The sequence below is a fragment of the Saccostrea echinata genome, unplaced genomic scaffold (assembly GCF_033153115.1).
Source record: "Saccostrea echinata isolate AGI-Se365-2 ecotype Australia unplaced genomic scaffold, CSIRO_AGI_Sech_v1 ptg000029l, whole genome shotgun sequence".
Classification (NCBI taxonomy): domain Eukaryota; kingdom Metazoa; phylum Mollusca; class Bivalvia; order Ostreida; family Ostreidae; genus Saccostrea; species Saccostrea echinata.
The window spans coordinates 42,561,908-42,587,937 of NW_026889778.1; the positions used below are offsets into that span (position 1 = coordinate 42,561,908).

At 33.8% G+C, this 26,030-nt stretch overlaps 3 protein-coding genes across 3 annotated transcripts in view; all 3 read right to left on the minus strand.

Annotated features, from left to right (window-relative positions):
* Window positions 1–14,009, minus strand: part of LOC133195969 (prickle planar cell polarity protein 3-B-like) — a 39,467-nt gene extending 25,458 nt beyond the window's left edge. Inside the window, exons 1-2 of the mRNA XM_061331958.1 lie at window positions 13,540–14,009; window positions 13,197–13,285 (exon numbers count right to left, since the gene is read on the minus strand). Of these exons, the coding sequence (XP_061187942.1) occupies window positions 13,197–13,285; window positions 13,540–13,623 (173 nt within the window). The 5' untranslated portion in view covers window positions 13,624–14,009. The remainder of the gene's footprint in view (window positions 1–13,196; window positions 13,286–13,539) is intronic.
* Window positions 14,010–19,384: 5,375 nt separating this feature from the next.
* On the minus strand, window positions 19,385–22,386 carry LOC133195968 (uncharacterized). Its single transcript, XM_061331957.1, has one exon. The coding sequence runs from the start codon at window positions 22,310–22,312 to the stop codon at window positions 19,643–19,645; it is 2,670 nt and encodes an 889-aa protein (XP_061187941.1). The 5' UTR covers window positions 22,313–22,386; the 3' UTR covers window positions 19,385–19,642.
* Window positions 22,387–23,967: 1,581 nt separating this feature from the next.
* Window positions 23,968–25,495, minus strand: LOC133195351 (leucine-rich repeat protein SHOC-2-like). The gene is made up of 2 exons (XM_061331194.1): window positions 25,475–25,495; window positions 23,968–25,360 (listed from the first exon to the last, which is right to left on the minus strand). Exons 1-2 carry the CDS (start codon window positions 25,493–25,495, stop codon window positions 24,014–24,016), a joined length of 1,368 nt encoding a protein of 455 aa, XP_061187178.1. The 3' UTR covers window positions 23,968–24,013.
* Window positions 25,496–26,030: the final 535 nt, after the last annotated feature.

Sequence of the window (26,030 nt, forward strand, 5' to 3'; positions counted from 1 at the left end):
TTAATTGCTCATTATATTTTTTCAATGAATGAAACTAAGGTGCAGCCTAATAAAACATCAATACTAATAATTACAGTGTTTTTTATTACACTGAAAAAATAGTTTGCAACTATGTCATCTTTGTGAGACATGACACTCTGCAAATTGATTGTTGAAAAAAAAATATCAGATTTAATTATACAAAATCAAATTAATCTTAATACCTTTATATCAAACTCATTTTAAAAATAAAAGGCTGGTTCCAGTAACTATGTATTTTGACAGACATAAATTTCAATTAAGAAACTTAGACAACAGAGATTTTTATTTCTTTCTGCCCAATTCCCAGGAGATATAGATAAGACCTGCTTGATCGGAGATGCCCTAACAGCTTCCCACACTGAACTCATTAATTAATCTTTTACTGGATGCATGTCCACTCATTACTCCCAAGGGACAAATGGATTTACACTATCTGCTGTGTAATGTAAAAACTGTTTTTAATACTTTGTGATTTTGTTTTAGTTCTAATTAGTAGTTTTAAGCTGTAGTTCACATTTTTGTACAGATGTTCTAGATTCTATGTCTCAAACCTTAGACATGAACCCAAAATGACTAAGTCAATAAAAAAAAAAAACCCACCTGTAAAATGCAGAAAAATTATCAAATAATGTTGAAAATACCAGGTGCACATCTTCATATGGTAAATAAAAGTGTACAAATTTTCATACAAATCTATGCAATAGTCTCTGGGAACAGATCCGGACAAAACCACATAATAAAAATGAAAAAAACACCAGTAAAATGCAAAAAAATTATCAAATCATGATGAAAATACCAGGTGCACACCTTCATATGGTGAATAATAAGTCAAATTTTCAGACAAATCCTTGAAACAGTTTCCAAGAAATGGTCCGGACAAAATCTTGTCTACAGACAGATGGACAGACAGACGGACATGCTGATTCCAATATACCCCCTCTAAACTTCGTTTGCGGGGGGTATAATAAGCAGATCATTATAATTTGATTTAAAATGTTAACAGGATACTGATCATATTATTGTCATGCAAAGCAAAGAGTTTCCTTACAGAAGCAGTGGTATAAAAAAGAATAACTATCTTTTAATGAGCATCTTTCAAAACATGACCGCATAATTACTAGTATCTTCTTTGAAAATTGAAAATTTTCCAATACCACAATTTTTTACGATACATCATCAATTTCTGACAGCTTTGAACAGAGGCGAATCATGATTCATGTCAGATTCTTAAGTATGTCAAAACAATAATTTTCAAAATACCACCAAAAAATATTGAAATCTGGTAGTATTTTTAGTCTTGTACCTATAATCAACTTATCTCTATGGCATATTTTTCCGTCTTGTTCGCCAATTGTTCAGTAGACAGGGAGCCAGCCCTTTTCTTTGCTTACAAAAAAAAGTCGAAGTAGATGGGCATCTGGATATCAATTATAAGATTTATATTTACATAAACACATGATCCTTGAGTTCCTGATTACGCAACTGAAATCCGACAGATGCAAGAAAGTTCAGGATTTGTTTTCCGTTTGTGTCATCTTATTGTTTGATTGATTTCATTTCAGAATGCTGTGGTTATAATAAAATGTGGAATAATTACTGAAATGATATTCGGTGTTTCTAAATTTACACAAAACCCTTCATTTCATCTCATTTCTGGTATCTATCAAAATTTATTTCTTACCTCGTAACACATTTTGAAGTAACTTTCCAGAAATCTTATTCTTCCAAATTTAACTTAGTTGCTACCACAAAAAAAAAAATTGATGTACAATTGCAACATTCCAATATGATATATATACAGGGAACAATCAGAAAAATTTATCAGTATCGGATAAAATCTACCATAAGTTTCACACAACCAGAAAGCAATTGTCCTTTTACAAAAGCTTACATGCACATGGTACATAAAATCTTTGATCAATGCAATTGGGTGAATTGGCTCTATCCATGCCCAATCCTTGACCAATTGCTAATCAAATGAACTTTAAGTAATACAAGGCAAATTAACCTTTTAATGAGGTGGTCAGACCACAAAAACAAATAGTAAAACCAGCCAAAGATAATAACAATCAAGATTACCATTGCAATTAGCTTCAGAAGAGGGAGATTTTGTGTTTTTTTTAGTGAACTTGATGAAGGGGAATGATTGAGTAATGAAGGATCTGAGATTTCAACAGATGGTTTACTGAAAAATGTCAACACACAAACTTGGAGTCCCTCATATGCATCAGACTGTCAACAATTAAATCTGTGTGAAGTTAGCGTTTGTAAACTTGGTTGAACCCAGCACCAGGGACAAGGTGCTACTGAGCTATCAGGTTACTTAGTGTAAACACAGACTCTCTTTCAACTCAACAACAAAAAACTGCTTGGTTCTTTAAAGAAAAACAAAACACGAAAATGCACTTATCAGGCACTGGCACTGTGGAAATCAGTAAATCAAAAAAAAAAAAAAAAAAGCATTGTGTCACTGTCACTTTAAGGCTTGCATTTTATTTCCTAGCACCTAGTGAAAAAGACGGATAATTTTGACCAACATGGTGGAAAATAGCCTGATGGATTCAAAATACAAAGCTCGGTGTTTATCATCTCTCATCTGCCGTGACTGTAAATGAGATGTGTCAATGATCACCTGGCATAACCCTTGTCTGCCATGGAGAAAGGAAATATTTCTGTTTATATATAATGTTTATTTTACATCTACAGATGTAGATATACATACTTCACTTCTGATCTCAGAGATGGGATGAATTATCAACAGATTTAGCATCAGTCACAGCGAAGCTTAGTTTTGGGAAAATCTCAGTGAGAGCTAGGTCAATAATATTTTATAGCTGATCTTTGACAAATAAATGACACTTAAATACCCCCCCCCCCCCATTTCAACAATTAAGTTGTATCTTCTTAGTCAGTATGAGCAAAATTAATACTTGCCAAATTTCTTGCAGTAGTATGTATCTAAAATACATTGTCGACTTGCAAAATTACTTAGTACTGTTGTTGTACATTAAGACTCTCAACACTAGATGGATGTATACCAATATCTTCAATAAATTGGATTACTGTAAACTTATGACAGAACTTCAAAGAACTCGAGCACTTGAGAGCCATCCTTTTCTTCAACATGCTAAATCTGGAAATATCATTCATCGTTGGAAAAAAATTAACAATGTGTATATTGCCATGGCAACTTATGAATCAAAGGGCATTTATGCAGCTGTCAGATTTTGAAATGCTCTGCTCAAAAAAAAAAACAACTTTTTTCTTGAAATATCAGAATGAAGTTCTCCATCATCTAATGTCAGAATAATAACCACCGATGTCTCGGTGTAATTCCGTTTTCTGACAAGAGAGCTTGTTTCCATCATTGAGTAAGCACTCCATCAAAATCTAGAAAGGTCCCAGAATGCGAAGTACAGATCCCTTATAGGCCGTGGATTAGGTTTTGCATGCAAAATTACAAAATAAAGATAGCCACTGAAAAAATGCAGATAGCATATTTCTGATTTGTAATACTAACACAGGAGGCACACGCTCACTCTATATTGTAAAAAAAAAAAGAAAAAAAAGGCAGAAAACGAAAAACATGGCGGCCTGATAAGGTCTTATCGAATTCAATGATTTCATGATGACGGCAATCAGTCGTAGGAAATGAAATTAATTTCTTGTCTGACTCTGTTTTCTAAGGCAGCTTACACCTCTAACAGCAAGCTATAAACATTATATATTACACTGTGTATTGTAAAATCACTTTAGTACATGAATATTGCATATGATTGCAGAAAATGATAATATGCCTGTTGCAGCATTGAGGCTTGCATTTTGACAATTTACGAGAGAAATGGGAACACTCAGATCAAGTGAAGGTGAAAAAAAATCAGCAATAAAATGGATTCTACAGAAATATCTAGTCCCAGAGAGAAATCGTATTAATTCTATTTGGCTGCTCGCTGCTCACGCTTCATACAAGCCATGGCAGCATTTAACAGCCATTGATATTTCAATCCTAAAAGCCAAACCAATAACTGCTTTCTATGTCTGAAAAAAAAACTACATATTAAACTCTCTTTGAACTTACCTATATCAAACTTTAATCAAGTGAAGACCTATAATAACATTTTAATCTGCAAGAAAAATAAGTCAGGAGTCCAATAATTTCTCCAAACAAAAATTCTTTAGTCAAGGAGATTTTGAAAACCCCAAACCTGTTAAAAGTTGGGGATTAAGACACCCAGTTTTTGATTTCTTAATCATTAGAAGCCCTTTTCCTGCTTATTAGACTCATAATCACTTTCTACTTATCTCCCCATGTATTTATTTAAATGATAAGGAAAGAACTATATCTGAATATCTGTTAATACTCAGAGTAAATATCCCAAAGCCACTTTATGCCTAATCCATCTCTGTTTTGATACCTTTCTCCCCACAATTCTAGGTATTGGTTATTTCCCCTTTGGAAGGGGAATTTTCTGTTTTGATTATTTGTTCTCTGCCTGGGGAAAACAAACAGAAAAACAGATCTAAACAACTGTCTGCAAAAAAATAATCGAAAGGCAAATTGCTAAAAGAAAGGTATACTCTATTATCTCAGCCAATTCTGCAGAATGCCCCAACTGTTTTGATAAAATAAATCCTCCATTTCTTGATTAAATTCTGATGGAATCAGTACTTAACTTCATAGAGAATGAAAAAATGGTAATGTGTAACCATGATTACTAAATATTACAATTAAAACAACTGAAACAATACAAAAAGATAATACCTGGTGAATATAAAAATTTTCCCTGCATATAAATGAAATTAAAAAATAATTAACACATATTGTATCTATAGGTTGCCAGTATATAAGCCACTATTCAAGTAATGATGTAATATTGGGCATCGATTGGTTCTGCATTCTTGCATGTTTAATTTATTATTAATTAAGCAAAATCTAGACAAATGTGTTAATGGCTTAATGCTTTGAGTGCACGCTTTGTGTTTAGTAAAGGACTATCAGTTTTCTGTGAAATTACACAAAGGTAATATTTTTTGATAAATGTTGCATAAAAAAGAGTACTTGAAATTTTATAACTGCAGCATTATCTTGTGATCAATATGCCATATATATAAATCACTTTCATTACTACATTATTAATTTTTCAAGGGAATTTAACATCTAATTTTACACAGCTCTATATGAATCTGAAACTCATTAATCTAATGCACCAGAATTCAATCACTTTGATGGTATGTCATGCACTTGTATATACATGCAGATACTTTTAAATTAATTTTATTTCTGAGATCAGAACTTGAAAATCTACTTTTTATGGAGTTTCTGTTTAGCAGATTTATTTGAAATTCAAATTCCTCTGAGTTCATAAAAAAGATAAAGATTCAAAGGAAGACTCACAAAACCACTCCATTTTAGTTCGTTTCTCTCAATATGAAGTTTTAAAACTACTACATAAATCTGCAACAAATAAACTATGGAGAGTGGAAATAACTAAAGGCTGATTGCGGCCATTCATCTCCAATTTCTATGTCAACATGCTCTCTACAATACATTAGGCTTGGGTCTAGTCAGGGAAATATACCCAGGTGGTCCTAGAGGGACATGAAAGGGTAGACCCTCTGATAACATCTAAATGAACTTGTTGGTAGTTTATCAAATTACAATTCGCATACTCCAAGGCACACCCAGTCGTCAAACAGAAAACCACACTGACCAATTTCTGACCAGACCAGTTGTACCTTCCAATATATGATACATAACCCAAACCAAAAACTGCAATTCTACACAAAACTGGTACATGACCAGTGTACAAAAATCCAAATCATACCATGCAAAGGACAAAGATGTAATTAAAACATGCATTTCAGGAATTTTACTCAACTGTGGTATTTTTTTTTTTTAATTTGCTTTCATATGAGATGTTGGAGTGTTTTAAACAATGTTAAATCCACATGATTTATACTGTAGTATAGAATAATTTAATGTATTTCATTTGTAACTTTGTAGAGTTTTGAATGAATGGAAACTAATATATGTGAATTAGTTGTACCTTCGTATCTTTTTTTTTTACTCTGAAAAACTATTTGAAATCAATTTAAACATGAGCAGTCAAGAGGTGCTCAACATTAAATGCAACAATCACTGACCATGAACACAAACACAATTAACCCTCAACGCAGGACAAGGAGGGTGTCATACGTGATCCTCCTTCCTATTGTATCCGCTGGTCTTTTTTGATGGGTGGGGTTTTGAAAACCATGAAGCCCAAAGAATTCCTCAAACTCAATTCCATTCATTCAAAAGGTGGTGTAAATTTTGTGGCATTTTGATTCAGACTGTAAATTAATGTCAGAATCCAAATCAAGTAAAGGAAAACTATAAAATGTAATTATAATGAAAAAATGTGAACATTTAAAATCTTGACATTTAGATTTGGAATGCTGTTAGAAATACTATTTGGTAACTCTTTTTGACTCAAACAATTTTTTATTAAATATTTATGTGTTTAATATGTCTAATGACACAATGAAAGGGTCATGGTCATGGTAAACAAAATCCCTTAAAAAAACTTTTTAAAAAGAAGTATCAGCAAGAGAGCACTAATCCCCCCCCCCCCCACACACACACACATATGAGGGACAACTTCCCAGATGCCACAAATCAATATTTTATCTTTTCAGTCTAATCCCCCTCCCCATGACTTATAAAAATCAGAACTCCATGCAATCACCCTAACCTCTGTTTCTGCCATTTATCAAATGGCTGAATGCTTCCAGAATTTGAACATATTCTTTCAGCAGATGAGAAAAATCTCTGAGAAATATTTTTTTTTGCCCTCAGCAGTTTTCATCATGATAGAGACAAAATTCTACAACATTCAGGATGTTTTTAAACATTCTCCTGTTTGTGTAAGAAATCTTGCTCTTCCTACAAGGATTATCTTTAGAGACAACAATTCAAGCAGACATCAATTTCAATATGGGACATAAATTTCAGAAACATTCTTCAAGTGCAAAATCTCTGCATTGGAATCCTATCTGTTCCTCATTAAATCCTAATTGTTTTGATACACAGCAGGACCCCTAATTCCTCAGACCCCATGTGTTAATTTCACAGTTGAAAGACTGGTCACTTGTTACCCATAACTCATTCAACAATGCCATAATTAAGCATTTAGCATACAGCTATTGAAAACTCATTAAGAGAGCAGGATTCCATTTTGGTCACACACTGAATGGGAAAAATTTTTGAGTGAATTGCAACTGTGGGGGAAACACATGGAGTTATGTGGAACCTCCTCAACAAATCCTGTCTTTACAGAGAGATCCAAGGTGATCTTCTTGTGATCAAAAGAAGGAAAATTTCCTCCATCATATCCAGATGGCTAAGATTTTACAGATACAATTACCCAATACAGCTAGGGAGTGGTGGACAGAGTTATGGCCCTTTATAGAGAGAAAACAACCCTGCTCAAATATGAGAAATACAGAGTATTTCTTATTGAACTTTGTAGATTCCCTAAAAAATTCTAAATAAAAAAAAATTAAAATTTTTTTAATGAATTTATATAATTTTAATTAAGAAGATAGAAGTACAGCATTCCACTATAAAAGAAGGCCACTTTATGTGGAAAACAAGGAAAATGGCTTCTCTCTCATCCTAAAATCTTTTTCTACATACCAAACATTCAAATATTAGTAAATATCTCAGGATTTCTAATCTGAACAATGTTCTTTGGGTAAGCTTATCTACTTCCACTAATTTTCAGCTGTCTCCTCCATGTTATATTGAATTCCACAGCGGAACAACCAGAAACAAGATGTCTGAGGGTCAGTGTATATAGGAGAACTCCTGTAGTAATAAATTCTTCTGGCCCCTCTCACTGTTCATTTTCACAACCATAACAAGTGCAGCCATTAAAACTATACAAATTAATCTTATCTCCCTCCATCATCCCACTATCAGAACCATCAACAAACATTCAGTGATACAGATAGCCATAGCTTTAATGGTGGAGGTAAGAACTATCATGTCTGTCAATGTCTGATGGTTTTATAAAATATTAGCAGTGTAATGGAAGTTGTTAAAACTGATGATTGTGATGAAAAAGATCATAGATGTATAACTTTGAAAATATCATAAAAAGCAGATATTATTGGAAATGATAGCAACACATTTCATACCATGAAGCACATCCAAACTCCAAAGCCTTTCAAAAGACCTTTTTACATCAAAGTGGATTCCAAGTATGCATGCACACTGTATAAGTTATTGTACCTCAGTATCATCCATATATCATTGGGGGGAAAAATAACATGAGAGCAAAAATTACAGTGTGAATCAAATTTGGGGAATGCCAGAAGAACATGAGGGTGAATGAAGGGAGACTGAACTATTGCATGGCAGGTCAACATAAATACTGAAAGCTATGAAAAGATCTCTTGTTAATTTTGCCATGTTATCAGAAATACCTAATGAATTGATTGGCAACTACGACACATTGAAAGACGTGTTATGGCACAAAGAAATTAACATTCAGCATTTTTTGGCAACAGCAGAAAAACAAGACATTGACACTCTTGCTAGTGGAAGAAAATTTTCTTCTTGTGTGGCTATATGGCAGAACAGTGTATTCCCCTATACATTGCAGTGGGGCTGTCATAATGGACGAATGATTTATCACTTACCTGAGACACCTGTCATCTATAATACTTCAACAGGTGTCAAACAAGGCTCATTAATTACAGGTATAAAAAAACAATATACAAGATATTGTGTATAGAAATCATATGTAAATTATTGACAGCTGGTGGTCATTGTCATACAAAATACCTGTCTCTTTTTTTTTAATTAGCACACATTCTGCACAATTTTAATAAAATATATATATTATATATATATATATATATATATATATATATATATATATATATATATATATATATATATATATATATATATATATATATATATATATATATATATATTCAAATGTCTATTTTATTCTGGCAAGTAAAGGTGAAATATATTTCTATGTGCAGATTTATATATACATGTGGAAGTATTTGGGTTTCAACATTAAAATTTGCTTGTCAAAAGAAAAATTTCCTAATGCACATTACATAATAGCTTTTGGAATTTTGTAAATTATGCTCAGAAAAGTATGCTAACAAATTTTGATTTTTAATTAAGTTAAAAATGACTCAAAAATTCCTAGCATGGCTGTATATCCAATTCAATTCTCAAATGTTAGCCATTTTAAAATCAGTTTCAGAAATGATGTTTAAAACCCCTCAAAAACAATTTTCCCCCCATTGTATCTTTGACTCGAATCTTTTCAATGAACTAAACAGTGCCTCAAAGGTCACCCGCAGATACATCCCTGAAGTAGCAAAAATCACAACACGCAAGCTTTAATTGGATATTCCGAATTTAAATGGATTTAATATCGGTGGCTCTTTTATCTCTCTAATGAGACTAAATTATGTTGTAATTTGACTTAAAATTGACCACTGAGCCTTGAAATAAGTGTCTTTCCATGTGAAATCCGCTAAATATAAACTTTTATAAACTAGGCCTCTTACATCATCAAGAAAAATGTTAATCTCTTCCAAGATTACAGAATTAGCTTCAATGGGATTGCCAGCAATAAACAATTTTTTAAACCATTGAAAAATATGTGAATCATGCTCAACTCTTACAATGTTTGGTTTGGTTAAAAAAAATGATTGCATGCTTCAAGTCTCTAATAGCCACATTAAATAAAGGCAGAAAAAATGTCTTGAAATTGTTATTTTCTCTAACTTAAGCCATGCAGGCCTTTATAATTACATTTTACATCATTGTACATGATGAAGTCTCAATGTGGGTGTTTTTTAAATTATTCATTTACGTGTAAGAAAATTATTCTGATTTTAGTCACTTTAATATATCGATTTCAAATGAACATGCAATACACTTGAGACCTATATTACATAACACACATGGATCGAATTCCAAACTGTGATATGAGAAAGATGGGCACCGCAAAATGCACTTTTGGAATGTTCGTGTAATATAAGTCTAGAAATATTAGTAGGTGTCTGTCATTTAAATTTCCATCAATCTATAATAGACTAAGTATTTCTCCTAAAAAGAAAATTCAAACTTGAGAATGATCTTTTGAACAACAAATGTACATTTGCGAGATATTTTCTATTGAGAACAGAACCCCTCATAGAAATAACAAATGAGTGGCTTCGAATCAACTTTCTTTGTGTCTGTGCCTTTTTACCAGTAGCCCTATATGTAAACATAACCATTTTCTCGCTCTTTTTTCCCTGAATGTTTGCACAATTTTCTCTGTTTGCGATCGGCACCATATACCTGTCTGGTTTTCTTCTATTTTTTCTTGTTTACTAATGAAATCTCCGAATTATCAGCACGTAACAATGCCCCCCTACATAAAGTTACTAGGGAACATAAGGTACCATTGTCCAGATTGATACGTAGATAAACCTTTGTTAAAGGGGAGATAATTTGTATCTACTCTGTAAATATAAACAAAAAGGTGATAAAAGGGTCCTGCAATCTTAACCCTCCAGCCTTTTGACAAATGTGTCAAAAAATTTTAAGGACCAAGAAAGGTTACATATTTCCAATATCCCAAGGTTAGTTTGCGTGATACAAACATATTCTAATTCTTTAATCAACCCTATTAAAAAATTCTTGAAATTTTCATCAATAGTTTGTTGCATAATATTGTTGTATGGTATTTTACTGGTTAAATTCCAATCTGTTGTTCTTAAAAAAAAAAAAAATAAAAAAAAAAAATTCCCATAATTTTCAAGAAGCAACTGAAAGTAATTAACTGATAATCCTCTAATAATCCCCTTGATCCATTAAAACTGTCTGAACTCTATAAACATGATAAACAATCTAAAAGTTTAATGTGAAACTACCCCCACTTTTAAAGTAATTACTGATGTAACCCCCTCAATATTGTAACACCTTCCCCCCAAAGAAATCAAAGCCAGGGGACCATAAAGCTATAATTGACGAAACATAAACAGCCAGCGTGTGTCATAAGCAGGCCTATAAATTCACACAATGGGCCCCAATAAAAACTTTCAATCTGGACAATTGGTGAATTATGATGGTCACCTGATAAAAATACATGTCCCTGCTAAATGCACCAAGTATCAGACAAAAGAGCACCCCCTTGGTGTCCTAACAGAATGTCACCTTGGTGCCACAGGTCGTGAAGAAAATTGGGGGTCATAACAGATTGTGGGAGGATAAGGTGTCTAATTAGCCATGCTATTTTATGATTATCAGATTATCTTTCAGATTAACTGTTATAATTGTTTTTTTACTGGCCGTTTCCTATACCTTCTGTTCATCTGTTGGCTAACTAACAATTACAGACTGACATGTTTCTGTGTTGTGAAGATTTTCAGCTGGTCAACATAGTGAAAGTTTGCAGTTAATTTTTTTTTTAAATATTCATTCATGCAATTATACATAGAATGAAAAGTAATTTCTTCTGAACCACATAATTTTTAAATGCATGCAAGTAAAATTTCTCCTAATCAAATAAAGAGTTTTAATACATGTATATTCACTGATTTATTTGAATTTTTTAGTTAGTGTCCATTTCAAAATGTGTGCTTAAATAATTTCCCACTATTTGCTGGGCATTTAAAGCTGTGTTTGTCACTTTTATTTCAATATTTTATCAAGTATTTAGTCAATATTTCATTCATATCAGAGAGCCTTTCACACAGAAAAGCTAGTTTTCAATGATACAAGATTTGTTCAAACAGGCACTTCAGTATATATATAGATATGGACCCTTGTATCAACTTCATCCATTGCACAGTACTATGTATAACAGGAATCTATTTAACTGTCAGATAAAAAAAATTCTGGTGAAGTCTAAGAAAACTAGCATATTTTTTCAGCTACTGTCTGACTCTTGGCCAAATTCATAATTATATATAAAAAATCTGTGCTCTCTTTCTCTCTCTCTCACTATCCCTCTCTCTCTCTCTGTGAACATCTGTTGTTTGTATATTGGACCCCTCACCCCTCTGTGTAATGTCTCCCTAAATCAATCCATTCATTACTACATCACTGCCTCAGACAGGCTACATGTAGATCACAGGATATATATATACACAGAGAGGATTAACATTGAGATTAACATCTATAACCATTGCCTCAGGATAAGATTTTTACAATCTCATTTTCCAGAATTCTACCCTAAATTGACAGATTGTCATCATTTATTAATTTGAACATGATGAGGCTCTTAGTTTCTCAGTGGTGTATATCACAATTACTTGAATGTGCTGGAATTTTAATAATATGTATACTACAAGACATATTCATCTAAATACAGGGCTATATTTATATTCAATTAAAATAAATTCTTTTTTTTTCACAAATTCAAAGTCCAGAGTGTCACATTTCTAAAAAACAGAGAACAAAATCAGATTTCAGCCTATACCCTTTACTTGGTTTATCATTCAGTAGGGGGTTTAATACGGGACTGAAATAATATATTTTATTTATTCTAACGGGTACCTTTTGGAAAACAGCCAGCTTGATTTTTTTTATCAATTGCATCATGTTGGTCTTGCTGTACAAGACTTGTCAAGGAATATTGGCTCCATATGTATATATTTTTTTTGTGCAGTGTCAATAAAAAATTAAAAATCTATAAATGAAAAAGTTCTGCCTGCTAAAGTTTACTTTTGCTATAAGGCAAACTAAACCCATCTTCTGTGTAAATTAAGTAACACTAAAGAATTTCTATTGCCATGTAATCTGAAATGCTTTAAAATGCTCCACCTTTTTCTATGGTATAACGGATGTTCAAATTACGACTTGAAGATAGGTAGAATTAGAAACTGGGGAGATATATTTCCCTCCTATCTTAAAACTAATGCAACCAACAGCAGGTGTAATACTAGACCAAACTCACGGAAGCTGGGCAGGCAAGTGTAAAAAATAACATCAACAAGCACTTATAGATAACACTTAAAAATTTCCCAAACTTCCACACATTCTGAAACCTCTGATCTTGTCCATTTTGAAAAGAGTGCAAGCTTATTCAAATTTCTGGGGCTGGATTTCACCTCATGCACCTGTGCAGAATTTCACCTCATGCACCTGTGCAGAATTCAAGACTCACCTCCAGAAATGAAGTTCGAAGCCTGGACATAGTTCCCGACAGTTTGAGCATGGTTTTCCTGCTGAAACTTGGTGTGCAAGGGGTGGACTCTGAAATGCAGGCATCAGTTGTAAAATAAAATTGTGATAAAGCAGACAAAATTGATTTCTTGTAAAGTATTGAATGAAGACTGAAGAATTGTATAAATGTAAATATTAGACATTTAGCATACGCCATATTCTATATATGCAGTCATGCCAACCCGAACTTTCATAAAGATTCGCAAAATTTCCATCATCTTGCTTGTTCAATTAAAATACAAATCTTAAATAGAAGAAATTTCAGTAATTCGACCTCCCCCTACCGTGTTGTAAGTTTTGGGGATGACCCCCGTGTCCAATATCGGCCTCTCATCATCCTTCATCAAATTATCTCCAACATTAGCCATGATAAAAACAAACACACAAGATAGAAATCACATTAAGTAATTTTAAAATCCCGATTAAAATCCTACACAGTTTCCACAGTGTATTTCACCCATCACGTTCCCTCATCTAGTGTTTTTTCACGTGCAACTAAAATAAGCCCCCAAACTCGTCCCTTTCACAGTGCGATTCGCTAGTTTCTCTTTCGAAGGCGGGATTAAATAATACTGTGTAAAATCCAAATCAATTTCTATGTTTTAAAATCCGTACAGTTAAGGTGATACATTAAAACAATTTACACCATTTCTCTTCATGTGGTGTTTTAAAATAAACATCGCTAAGATCACACATCTTGTCTCCTCAGGTAAAAATCACGATTTGTTTTCAATGTGGGTTCAAATAAGCTAAGCCCCGCCCACAAACCGAAGAAGGGCATTCGGAACCTCTTATGCTGTTTCCATGTTCGTCTTCGGCTTGCGGAATTTTTCAAGAAAGGAGAGATAACTCTAAGAAACACAACAAATTTTAACGAAAAGTCCTGCTAAAAGAAAAATGTTAAAAAAATATTTTAACATAATGTGAAATGCAAGCTTTATTTATTTTTCAAAAATTAAAATGCACCGCTCGATATGCAAATTGTAATTTTAATATTGTCATCGTACGAAATCGATCTGGTGTGAATATTTTTTTTTTTTAAAATGCTTCAAAATAATTTTTTTTAAACGATTAAAATTGTTTTTCAGGTAAAGTTTTGTCTAGCAGATATTTTCATTATATAAAAATTGAAAATAAAATTCATATAAAATTTTCACTAGGATCACATGTTTAAAATCAAATAAGTAATAAATAATAAAGAAAGTTCGTCACTTAGTTTAACTCGGCCAAAGTTGCAAATTTTCTTTTTTATTTCTGATGAGAGAGAGTATTTATTAATATGTAGATTTAATAAAAAATGAATTAAAATTTGCAGACAAGGGGACGTCGTACTTTGCCCCAACAAAATTCGAATTATCAAACGACCTTTTGGATTTTATGTCGGTGATCTATCAAACAGCCCCTCCTACTACCCCCTCCCGCTTTTTACTGATTTACTTTCAGTAACTGGATATTCCATTTTTTATCGTGTCAAACTTTGTTCTCTTGAAATTTTTATTTTTGGTGAAAAAGAGACTACCACATTTAACTATTCGTATAAATCTGCAGCTGTTAAATTTGTAGGTACCGAAAGAATATTAATATAACAATCAGTCGGGATGTATTTAAAAGTTGGCAATTGTTCTCGTCGATCTGAACAGTGTTGCATTTATCAATTTGATTATAAATAAATTCAAGATATGTAAATTTTACCTACAAAACATTTGTGGAAAAGGATAAGATATTACACTTTAAAAATGAAAGGGATTTTAAATAAAATCAACATTTAACCCCCACCCCACCCCCACCCGACCACAAACACACACACTTTGTCTGAGAATCAATATTTAACCCCCCCTCCCCCCGCCACAAACACATACTCTTTTTCCGAGAAAAAAAAAGGATGGAAAGAAAAGTCATTTGCATGGTCTATATATTTCTTACCTGCGCCTGGCAAGATACACCGTTCAAACTGCTCAAGTATCTCTCCACTACTGCCATGTAAGGTAGGTCGTACCCCATGGGCTGACGTTTGTATCGGTCAGCCATTGTCTCATCAAAACTTGTTACACACTTGGAAAACAATATTTTAATTCACATCAAAGCATTTTATAATTTTGTTTAGAGTAGAGCCTTTTTTTTCAAATATGAAAAAATATAATATTTTCCATGCAATGCCACAGAAAAGTCTACCACTTTTTCTCCAAGCTCAGCTTATAATTTCCCCTAGTTATTAACGGATTTAAAACGATCCGATATCGGCAGAATAGATCCGAATTGTATTTATTGCATTTAAGCATCGAGTATAAAATCCGCATTACACAATGTTTATTTAGTACAACTATTAGCTGGTAACCTGATTTTGTCTTTGGGATTGAAGAATGTGGCTCCATGTGGTCGTAACTCTGACAAGACCGCGTTAAATAAGAAACCGCGCTAATGGAAAAATCGCCATTTCTTGCCAAAAATACAACAGTTTTAAACCATCTCTAGTAAAATAAAGATTTTTTCCCCATGAATTATATATATGTTTTCCGAAAGAAGACATTTTATATGGCAACAGATACTGATTATATTTTTTTTCTCTCTGAGGAAAAAGTGACTCAGAGAAGTAGAACAGGTATAGATAATTCCTGAGGTCTATAATTTCATTAACACACTAATAAGATTTAATGCCTTGTAATTAAGTTAGATATACATTCTGGCAGCGGTTGGCAAGACTGGATTATAAAACTGACCCATTCCACCATTAAAATCAGCGAACTCGGATAGTGTGGTATACCGCTATTATCAGCTTAATTACTACCACATCAAAGCAAGGTATACGCATAATCTAGTGACGGATCCAGCAATTTGTAAATGAAGGGGTGGGGGTGAGTTGGCGGTTGGGGTGTCCATCTATCGTGTATAGTAAAACATAAAATGCTTACACTCACCAACAAATACTGTTATTACTGCATGGCAAATGCAGATTTTAAAAGTTTCTTCAAATCATGGCTCCAGTGGGTAAGGTGGGGGCACAAAATGGGATCAAAAAATGTATTGGAATATAGGGGAGAAAAAAAAATCTTTTGTAAGATAGTTTAAGATAGTATTCATTTCATGTTTGATTTCCTTGTCTTCGAAGCTTTAAGTATATCATCACAAAGACATTAATTTCTTAGGTAAGGAAAAAATTATGAATAATGTCTTTGAAATGTAATACTTCTTCCTTCTCTCTGCGTCCCCTCTGAGGTTTAGAATTTCAAAAAGGGAAATGTCTTGATTAGATGGCACAAAGTTTTCACATTAAAAACCACAATTTCCCATAAATATATAAAATTCATGACTTTTTCAGACCTATGCCCTGAATAACCCAGACCACCTCTTATATATTATTAAATGATTAACTTCAATGGTGATGAACTTTACAGAAATATCATGGTTAAAAACACACTACTTTGTGAATTCAGAGACAAATTTTGTGAGCATTTTCAATTACTTAGCTGCTGAGGGTCGGACAACGAGTGCATGAAAGGAAAGACAACCCTGGATTGGTGTGTAAAATATCAAAGTAAATTGATTGCAGTCAATGTGTATGATAATGCGTGATTAAAATATTTTTTACGGTACTTTCATTTTGAATTTGATTCGTTTTCAATTTATAATTTTGCCCTCACCTGCTTTCAAGGATTAATCTTAAACGACCTCTGTCCACTGCACACTTCTGAGGAATTTTTATGCAGTAAAAGTAATCTGCCCTTAGCTGTAAAATTAAAATTACAACACATTACTCAATTTGTAACCATTTTAAGCATTCTTACCAATTTATTAGCCCAAGAGAAATTAACGGAGCACTTTATTTATATTACAGTGTTTTCTTCTAAGCAATACTTTGTCGTCTTTGAAATTTTTCTATATATGGCTACCTTTGTCTGGTGCCCCTGTTAAAAATGAAAACGATAAACTCAATATTAAACTTATATGCAGATATTTTTTTTCAATGTCTAAAAAACTTTTTTCATACGTGCATAGGGCAGCGCCATGCATCCATTTTCAGGTTACTTGAGTCACGTGCCCTCTCGCTATCTGTATCAGTCAACGAAGAAAAACATTATTGAAAATAAATGAATTTATAGAAACTAGGGTTATTGTGGAATGAAAATATTTTTCTGAAATTAATAAAATCTAATATTAAAATAGATTTCTAAGAATAGATAAATATGGGAGGGTGAGTTCGTTGTTCGTCGTCCGGCGTTGATCGTAAACTTTCAGTTCCTTCTCCGGGACCCCCGAACCAATTTCAACCAATTTAAGCATCTATGGGTCAAAGGAACAAAACTTGTGAATTTCGTGGTCCTTGCCTCCCTGGGACCCGAGGGTTAGTATTATGTTACAACTTTTGAATTTACATCCACCAACTGGACCATGATAGTAGGGACAAAGCGCTCAACATTGATACAATCTTCAAAATTTTTCTGTACTCCTTGTTATCTATAAGGCAAACTGTTGGCCTAATTATAATTACCTAAGAGCCTTTTACTAAAATTCTGAAACTTATGGCCCCTGGGTGCAAGGGTTCAGGCTCTAGGATGGGGTTAAGTTGGGCATATATATAGGAAATGCTTTACATATAATGTACATGTTTATCTTATAATATTCTCTTCTTTTTCATGGATATCTAGCAGGTAATCTCCTGCGTGATTACCAGTATGACGAATGTTCCACTTTCTACCTAAAATTGAAAAAAATAATGATCCCCGGGTTCAGACCTTAGGGTGGGGCTTAGTTGGTCACTGCCTGAAAACACACCTTTGAAATTTGCATTTTAATCTGTAAAATTTGCATTTTTAACTAAATGATATACACTTTATTTTACACATTGATCTATAAAATTGTTTGTATTATTTGAATGGTCATATTATGTTGTTATGTATGTACATGATATAGAAAATTAAAAGATGACTGGCTCATGGTTATAAATCGTACAAAATGGGATGTTATTAAATAGTGACATAAAAGTCTTTAGATTATTGATTCTAGTGGGCTTCAATCGTGGATCAAATGTTACAAAAATATGTATGTACGAAAAAAAAATCTCAAAATCATCTCCAAAATAGCCAGACAATGTTAGTTATAAAGATATTGAACCATCCCCGTGTTGTGTCGATTGAACTTAATTTGACTGATTTAATTCAATAAGTTATGACCTCTTGGGGTTAGGGCGGGTAAAAATATGGGGTCAAATTTTGCATTTGGAGTAAAGATGGGAAAATCTTCTGAAGAAAGTAGTACCACAGTGACTTACATGGGTGTTTTCTATGGGTAATTTCCCCCTGTAATTCCTCAAGAATTTATTTTCAATGTAGCACTTATTTTTTTAAGTAAGAGCAACGAACATTCTATCTTTTATTTATGTTCTTCACTTACATTTCACAAGCTACATGTTTATCTGAAACCTGACAAGAAATATTATTCTTCAATTATATTTGAGTGATATCACTGAGTGATATCATAATTACTTGTTATAGAAGATGTGTACTTTTTACAATATGCAGGATTCATGCTCGTTTGGTTTTAAAACGTATATGTATGATGTTTGAGGTAGCTGAGTTGATTGTGTAAATTATACAAATTGAAATGTACGATTTTACAGATTTAAGTGTAAATTTTACATAATAAAGTGTAAATTTTACAAATAAAAAGTGTAAAATCTACAGATTAAAGTAAAAAAGTATAAAATTTATAGATGAAAGTGTAAATTTTACAGATTAAAGAAATGGTGGTTTGGAAAATGAAAATGAAGAATAAAAAAGTGTTAAAATGGCTTCCGTAACATGCAATCACCGAAGCTGAACTCTTACGTAATTGATAATTGTTTTAAAAGGCCTCATGCTGTGAACAATAAAGAACTGAACTCGTATATGCAAAAATTTAACTGTATACCTGCCTAAAATTTTACATCCACACATACTAGTATTTCATAAAGATTTCATGACAAGTGTGCAGTATTTGTCATTTATTTTACGTTTATTTAGGTTGTATGTTACAAATATAAGCCATATTTATACAGTATAGAAAAATAGAAGACGGAATAACAGAGATGACTTCTGAGTATTTTCATGGCATATATATGTATATTTCTATATCAGCAAAAGTTGATGTAAAAATAACACTTACAAAATGAGATCATCAGCTTAAGAGACAATAAGATTGTTGCATGATTACCTAAAAATAATATTTTAAAGAATTGCCTACATATAATTCATTTTAGATTAAAAAAAAATAAAGTAGAAAATCAATAGCTATACGAAGATGAACAGTCTGTGATGGACAAACTAAGAATAAATCCAAATGTACATTTTATCCCTCCCCCCTCAATATACAAAAACAACCACAACTTCTACTAGTAAACTGAACAACTATTCGCTATACATCCGTCATTTCATTTTCTTGTTTAACTTTGTTCGAAATATTGACAATCAACACGTCGTCTTTCTTCTCGCAGAAGAAGTTCCCATTCAGCATAGTAACACTCCCTGGATCCATGCGAATCTTTTCCGATGGGTGAGAATTTGCCCTCTTTTCAATACCTTGACTTTCAGGTTGCTTTGAAATTGGAATGATATCTGCTACTGGCCAGTTTTGTCTGTGCTCTCTTATGATGTCATCAAAAAGATTCCGGAAGCTCAGACTACTTGTATCAACTTCAATGTCAGCAGGAGGCTTAAAAAGAACATTCCGAAAGACCCATGGTAAAAATCCCCCAGCGAGTGTAGCCAGCATTTGATTGACACCAGAAACCGAATATTCATTTCCAAACGCCATAACAACCACAACAACAAATAGAAGAAACAGAATAATCACTAGAAACTGACGCAAAGCACACAACAAATTTTTATAGAGACTTCCGGGGCAACCCACGTGATCAATGTGAGCAGCCTTAAAAAAGAAGGTCCTAGTGATATATGGCTTATCATGATTATCTAAAAATAACAGAACGCGAGGAAGACTCCATTTCAGTACGCCACTACACATATGAGCGTAAATGTCATTTGTCACAGATTTATTCTCATGATCATCAACACTTATTTGAAAGGCGGTGTTCGGTTGCTTGTCCGCTGTCTGCCAGGCCACCTTGTCGACTTCATCTTTTACCCTTCCAAGAAGTGCTTTATTTATAGCTTGATTGAAAGCCTGGTACTTCCGGGTCACACTCCCAAAACAATCTCGAGCGTACAAAGTTAGCATGAAAAGTAGGGATACGTATTTCAGTGTTTGAGAAGCGTTCAGGATGACGCCAATCAACGTGTACACTATGATTTCAACAAAAAAGACGATGACCTCTACCGCCAAAATTACGCAGGAGAGCAAAGCAAGTAAGCTCAACAAAATGGCAATAAACTGAATGACACGAAACCGGTGACTAGATTTGGTTGACAGACGTGCAACAGTTTCTTTTCGGAGAAGGCCAACTACACCAACTTGTTCTTTTAGGTTGGTTACGAATTTAAAATCCGGGAAAATTACAATTATCAAATGGCACAATAAACGTACAGCGATGTTCAGTGTTGGTATGCAGTAAAATGCCACGACTATGATAACAACTGGTAAAACGAACAACCAGTATATACCAACGATGAAGAATGCGAGAACTCCATACTCCTTGAAGGGGTAAAGCAAAGTTCTTATTGCCCATCCGAATGATCTCGAGTATGAGGACTCTTTCATATCTCGGAAGCACTTCCGAAAAACTATTTCAATGTTCCTTTTCACTTCAGATGTGACGAATTCTAGAATTCCAAACAGGATAGCGTCTAATACAAGCACAGAGTAGCAGAAAACAAAGATAGCATGAACTGGAGTTAAAAAACTCGCCATGCTTCCTGGAAAAAATGCGTAGTGCACTTCCAGCTTCCGATCTTGTGCTGCGTCGTCCCTATCGTCGTGTTCACTATCTTCATATCGATAGAAAATAGCGATTCTTAATACCCATGGAATAATTATTAAACAGCAAGAAACGATGAACATGATTCTTTGTAGGCAGTGATACCACTTCACATGTTTGAAAACTGAGGTTCCCCTAAAAGGTTCGAATATACTGCGGTGACAACATGTCTTCAAAGATTCTCTTTCTCGAATTTGGCAACGGAAGAAGGAATCATACAATGATCTAATAATGCCGACTGGGACATCATTTGGAGGTATCAGTCGATCACGTTTCACGCTAAAGTGGATCTTAGACAAACCTAGTGAATAAACGGCGTCTTCCTCCATTTCATCTAATTGTTTCATGAACCCATTCATTGAAGATATTTCATTTATATTCACGACATTGTCCGCTGTGGTATTGATATTCTTTAAGCAAGTTTTCATTACTCTGACTTGGACCTGTTTCTCACAATTAAGTTCGTACTTCAACATTTTATACTTTTCTTGATACCAAGACTTAGGTATGAGATAAGGACAAAACATAATTGCAAGCATATTCATGAAGTATATGCAGAAAAACAGAAGTTGGACGTACAAGTCTTTTACCAACTCTTGACATACCACGCTACCTTTTGAAGATTTTGTACAACACACGTGGTAAAAAACAGCTCTGTTGTTCTCATTTTTAATGTGCATGTTGCAGATGTGTTCATTATCCCCAAGACTTCCACCGCTTCCGTCTGGTGAAATTTCTTTGAAATCATTCAATAAAATTTGACGAAGTCCCCTCTCGATGTCATGTATATTTCTACCTAATAGACAACCATCTGGTTCTTCTATTAAGTCGACCCTCATGTTTTCAGTGCCATATGTTAAAGTCGAAAGTGAAAGTATTTCGAAACCCGTCTTCAAAAACAACAAGCCTTGACCATGCCGACCTGTACTTCTTTCCCACTGGAATATTTTATAAATATCCGACTCTGTTTCTCCCGGTAGTTTTCCGGAATGGTTGCGAAATTCCAGATCAAATATTATAAGTTTCGTTCCGGCGTCTAGAAGTTCTTTGATATCATGTCTTAGCATTTCGGACACTGGTATCACTGTGCAATTCTTGGACAAAGTCACTGATAAATCTCGATTTAAAGAAATCACACTTGTAGTGTTCATCAGTGGAATTTGATCTTCAGAATTACTTTCGGAGCCAAAAGCTGGTCGAAAATAGACAGAGACAAACACAGCAAACACAAAGACGTCCATTTTGCAAAATGTTTTAGTTTCAGTTTAATGGTATAGTCTTAATCACCATTACGTGTAGAAGGCATTTAAAATACTGTTGTGGTGCAGTTTAATCAATCAAGCGGAAATTTAAACTTTCATGAAGTGTTTGCGGAAACCTTTATAGTGTTCAAGGAAGCAAAACAGTCACAAAGCTATTAACAATTTTATCGACAAACCGAAACGAAGCATATCAAAATAGGACTAATGGCTGAAACGTATTGAACGACGAAAATGCACATTTAAATAATGACAGACTATAAACCATTTCGGAAAACATGCATTTATTAACGAGAGGCCTATAAGCCATATCGTTCACTTTAGTCTCTATGCCTATGCTGTTCTCCAATAGCAGATTTATTCTTATTATATATTGGAGATTTTTGTAAAATATTTTTATGTAAAATTTTGATCTTTAATGCAGGGCTTACACTACCTGAGAATGTTTTATATGACTAATCAGGGCGTAAAAGATGCTAGTAAATTTTCATTTATTTTAATTATCTTCCTTAGGTAGAGGACATGGCTCTTCAGTTGAACAAACTTGAATCCTCTCTTTACCAAAGGGTGCTTTGTGGCTGAATTGTTCTTGAGAAGAAGTCAAAAATGTGAAAAGTTTACGACGACGACAGACTACGGACACATTTTGATCGGAGAAGCTCAGTAAAGCTTTTAGCTTAGGTGAGTTAAAACATATTTCTTTCTTTTAAAATTGTTTCTGTACACATTGCGACCACAAACTTTTAAAATCAGATCTGATTTTGTTTTTTTTAAAAGAAATTGTTGAGTTTCCTTTTCTTTCAATGATATTAAGTCAAATAGATTGACTGATTGATTGATTGTTGTTTAACGTCCCTCTCGAGAATTTTTCACTCAAATGGAGACGCCATCACTTGCCGGTGGAGAGCTGCAAATTTTTGACCTATGCTCCGCACTCGGGGCCATTGAGCAGTGAGGGGACTTTTTCGTGCCAGCACCTACTGCGACACGGGACCTCGGTTTATACGGTCTCATCCGAAGGACCGGTCTTCATGTCCCGCAGTGGGATTCGAACCCGCGACGTAAGGATCAACTCCTCACACCGCGACTCTAGAGCAAACGCTCTAACCACTGCGCCACGCGGGTGACTTTAAGATATTAAGTGTCTGTTAATTCTACAAAATAAACAAGCATTTTAACATTATTGTACAAGCAAAATTGTTCCTTCCGGCTATGTATCATCTAAATTCCCTTAAATATATAAGATCAGATATGTTTATTTCAAGGTATATGAAAGAGGGGCGGGGTTTACATGGGCACCCTACGTAACACATCCGAGGTTTTTTTGGTTGTCGGAAAGGTCCGAAAAGTTGCAGTTGATCTTCAAATATCGGAAAACCAAGTGGGACTGACTAAATGACAGACAAGTCAAAGCTAGACATATAGTGAGAGTCTAAGTGAGACACATAAAGTCCCCTCCGATTTCCGTATTTGCCTCTAAAAATCATGAAACATAAAATTGGCACTCCCCTCAGAAATATGTTTTCAGCAATTTGACACAAATAAGATTTTGAAAAATCCATTATTAAGATAATAAATTAGATAAACAAATAATTAGGGACATTTGGGAACCTCATTTTTAAGATAGGTCATTATACTGGTTCCATTTAAATTGACACAGTCTCCATAAAACGAGGGGATGCCCTTCCACGACTTCATCCATCCTAGACTGGCGCATGTGCATTCCACAGGGGATGATGCCATATCCACCGATTGTAAGGACTCTGCCTTCAAAAGTGCTTTTGGGATGGAGGTGAGATTAGTATGATCCAGAACTAAATCACCAAGTCGTTTATTGTTCATAAATGCATTTTCCGAAATCTGAGTCAGGGGATTGTAACTAAGGAAAAGGACATCTAGATTGAAAAATCTGCTGCAATCATTGTCCTGAATTTCGAAGATTTGGCTGTTTGTTATACTCAAGGCCTGCAGAAAGTCTAAATTTGACAAAACAGGTGGTATACGTGTTAATCTTGTACCATTAAAGGGCAGATAGTACAGATACTTGCTGAAATCCGGCGGGAAAATGTCTCCACGAAGATATTCTATGGGTTCATTATTAACATAAATTTGTCTAATCTTATCTGATTTTGAAAAGATAGAGGGAAGAGTTGTTAATCCATTGTTCTCAAATGTTATCGACGTTAGAAATGGAAATCCTTCGGTTATAGACTCCGTTATTGCATTTGCTGACAATTTCTTATTTCCTTGAAAAGTCATGGTTGAAATCATTCTGCAGTCGTTTAAGGAAGATGGTAACTTTGTTAAACCAGTATTGTAGAAGCTAAGGAATATCAAATTATTTTTGTACAAAGCAAACGCATCGTCTGGCAGCTCAGGAAACTGTACGTCATATAAATCAATAGAAAAGAGATTGGGAAGAAGATGCATGTTCATCGGCCATCTTGTCATCGACTCGGATCCGAAACTAAGCAGCTGTAAAGAGGAGGAGAGGTTTCGCAGCACATTTTCAGGAAAATCCGGAATTGGATTTCCTTGAATTGAAATTGCAGTCAGTTGTTTAAGCTTTGCAATGGCACTGGGCAACTCTCTGAGTTTGTTATATTCAAGATGAAAATAGTTTAAAGTGTTTTCACTCCCTAGAAATGCATTCTCTCCAACTGTACTAATGGCGTTGTTTTCCAATGAGAGAAAATTGATACTGACACCAGAAAAATAATTTTCAGGTATAGTTTCAATCCCATTGCCGTCTAGGTAAAATGTCCATTTTCCTTCTGACTTCTGGATAGGAGGAAGTGACGAAAGATTTTTGTTGCTACAGTACACAATCTGTTGATTTCCATTACATTCACAAGGCAGAGGAAGCGGACAGTCTGGAATTATTCCTACACCATATATGGTATCAATGCAGTTGACAATTATTATGAAAATGGCAATCACCTGAAATAAAGGGATTCTTAAATAGATCATTGTAGAAAGAATTTATAATTCCAGCTTAATGATTTAGAGATTAAGTCAACTTTTAGAATAAACGAGGAAACTACATGTACTTACTGACTGCAAATATCTTGCCATGATTTTCTAACTTTAGTACATGTATGTTACTATGTAGTGGAAAAGTAGATCAGTAGTGATAAGGGGCCTAAAAATTGGCATTGCTCCCAAAGTATGTTTAGATTATAAGTATTTTTTTTTCTCATGTCATAAAATTGGATAATAAATACGTTTTCCCTGTTTTTACTTAAGTTTTGCCTACTTTTTTCCTCGGCACAGAAAAAAAAGGAATTTGGCATTTAAATATTTAACCGTGGCCATTTCAAAACCATTTTTTCCCCAGATTCTACGATTAAAGATGAATAAGGCAATACCTTAAGTAAAATGAATACCTTAAATAAGTATTTTTACTTATGTAGCTTGAATTTAAATCTTTCAGGTTTCAATTATTGAAATTACTAATAAGAATTAAGATGAATTTTAACATGCATGCAATGCCACATAAAAGTATATATAGCCAAAGTAATACCGCAGACATTATTCTCCAATAAAACACGGACGTCAGCAAACGATTATTAATTCAGAAACACACTTGTACAGATAAAATTAATATATG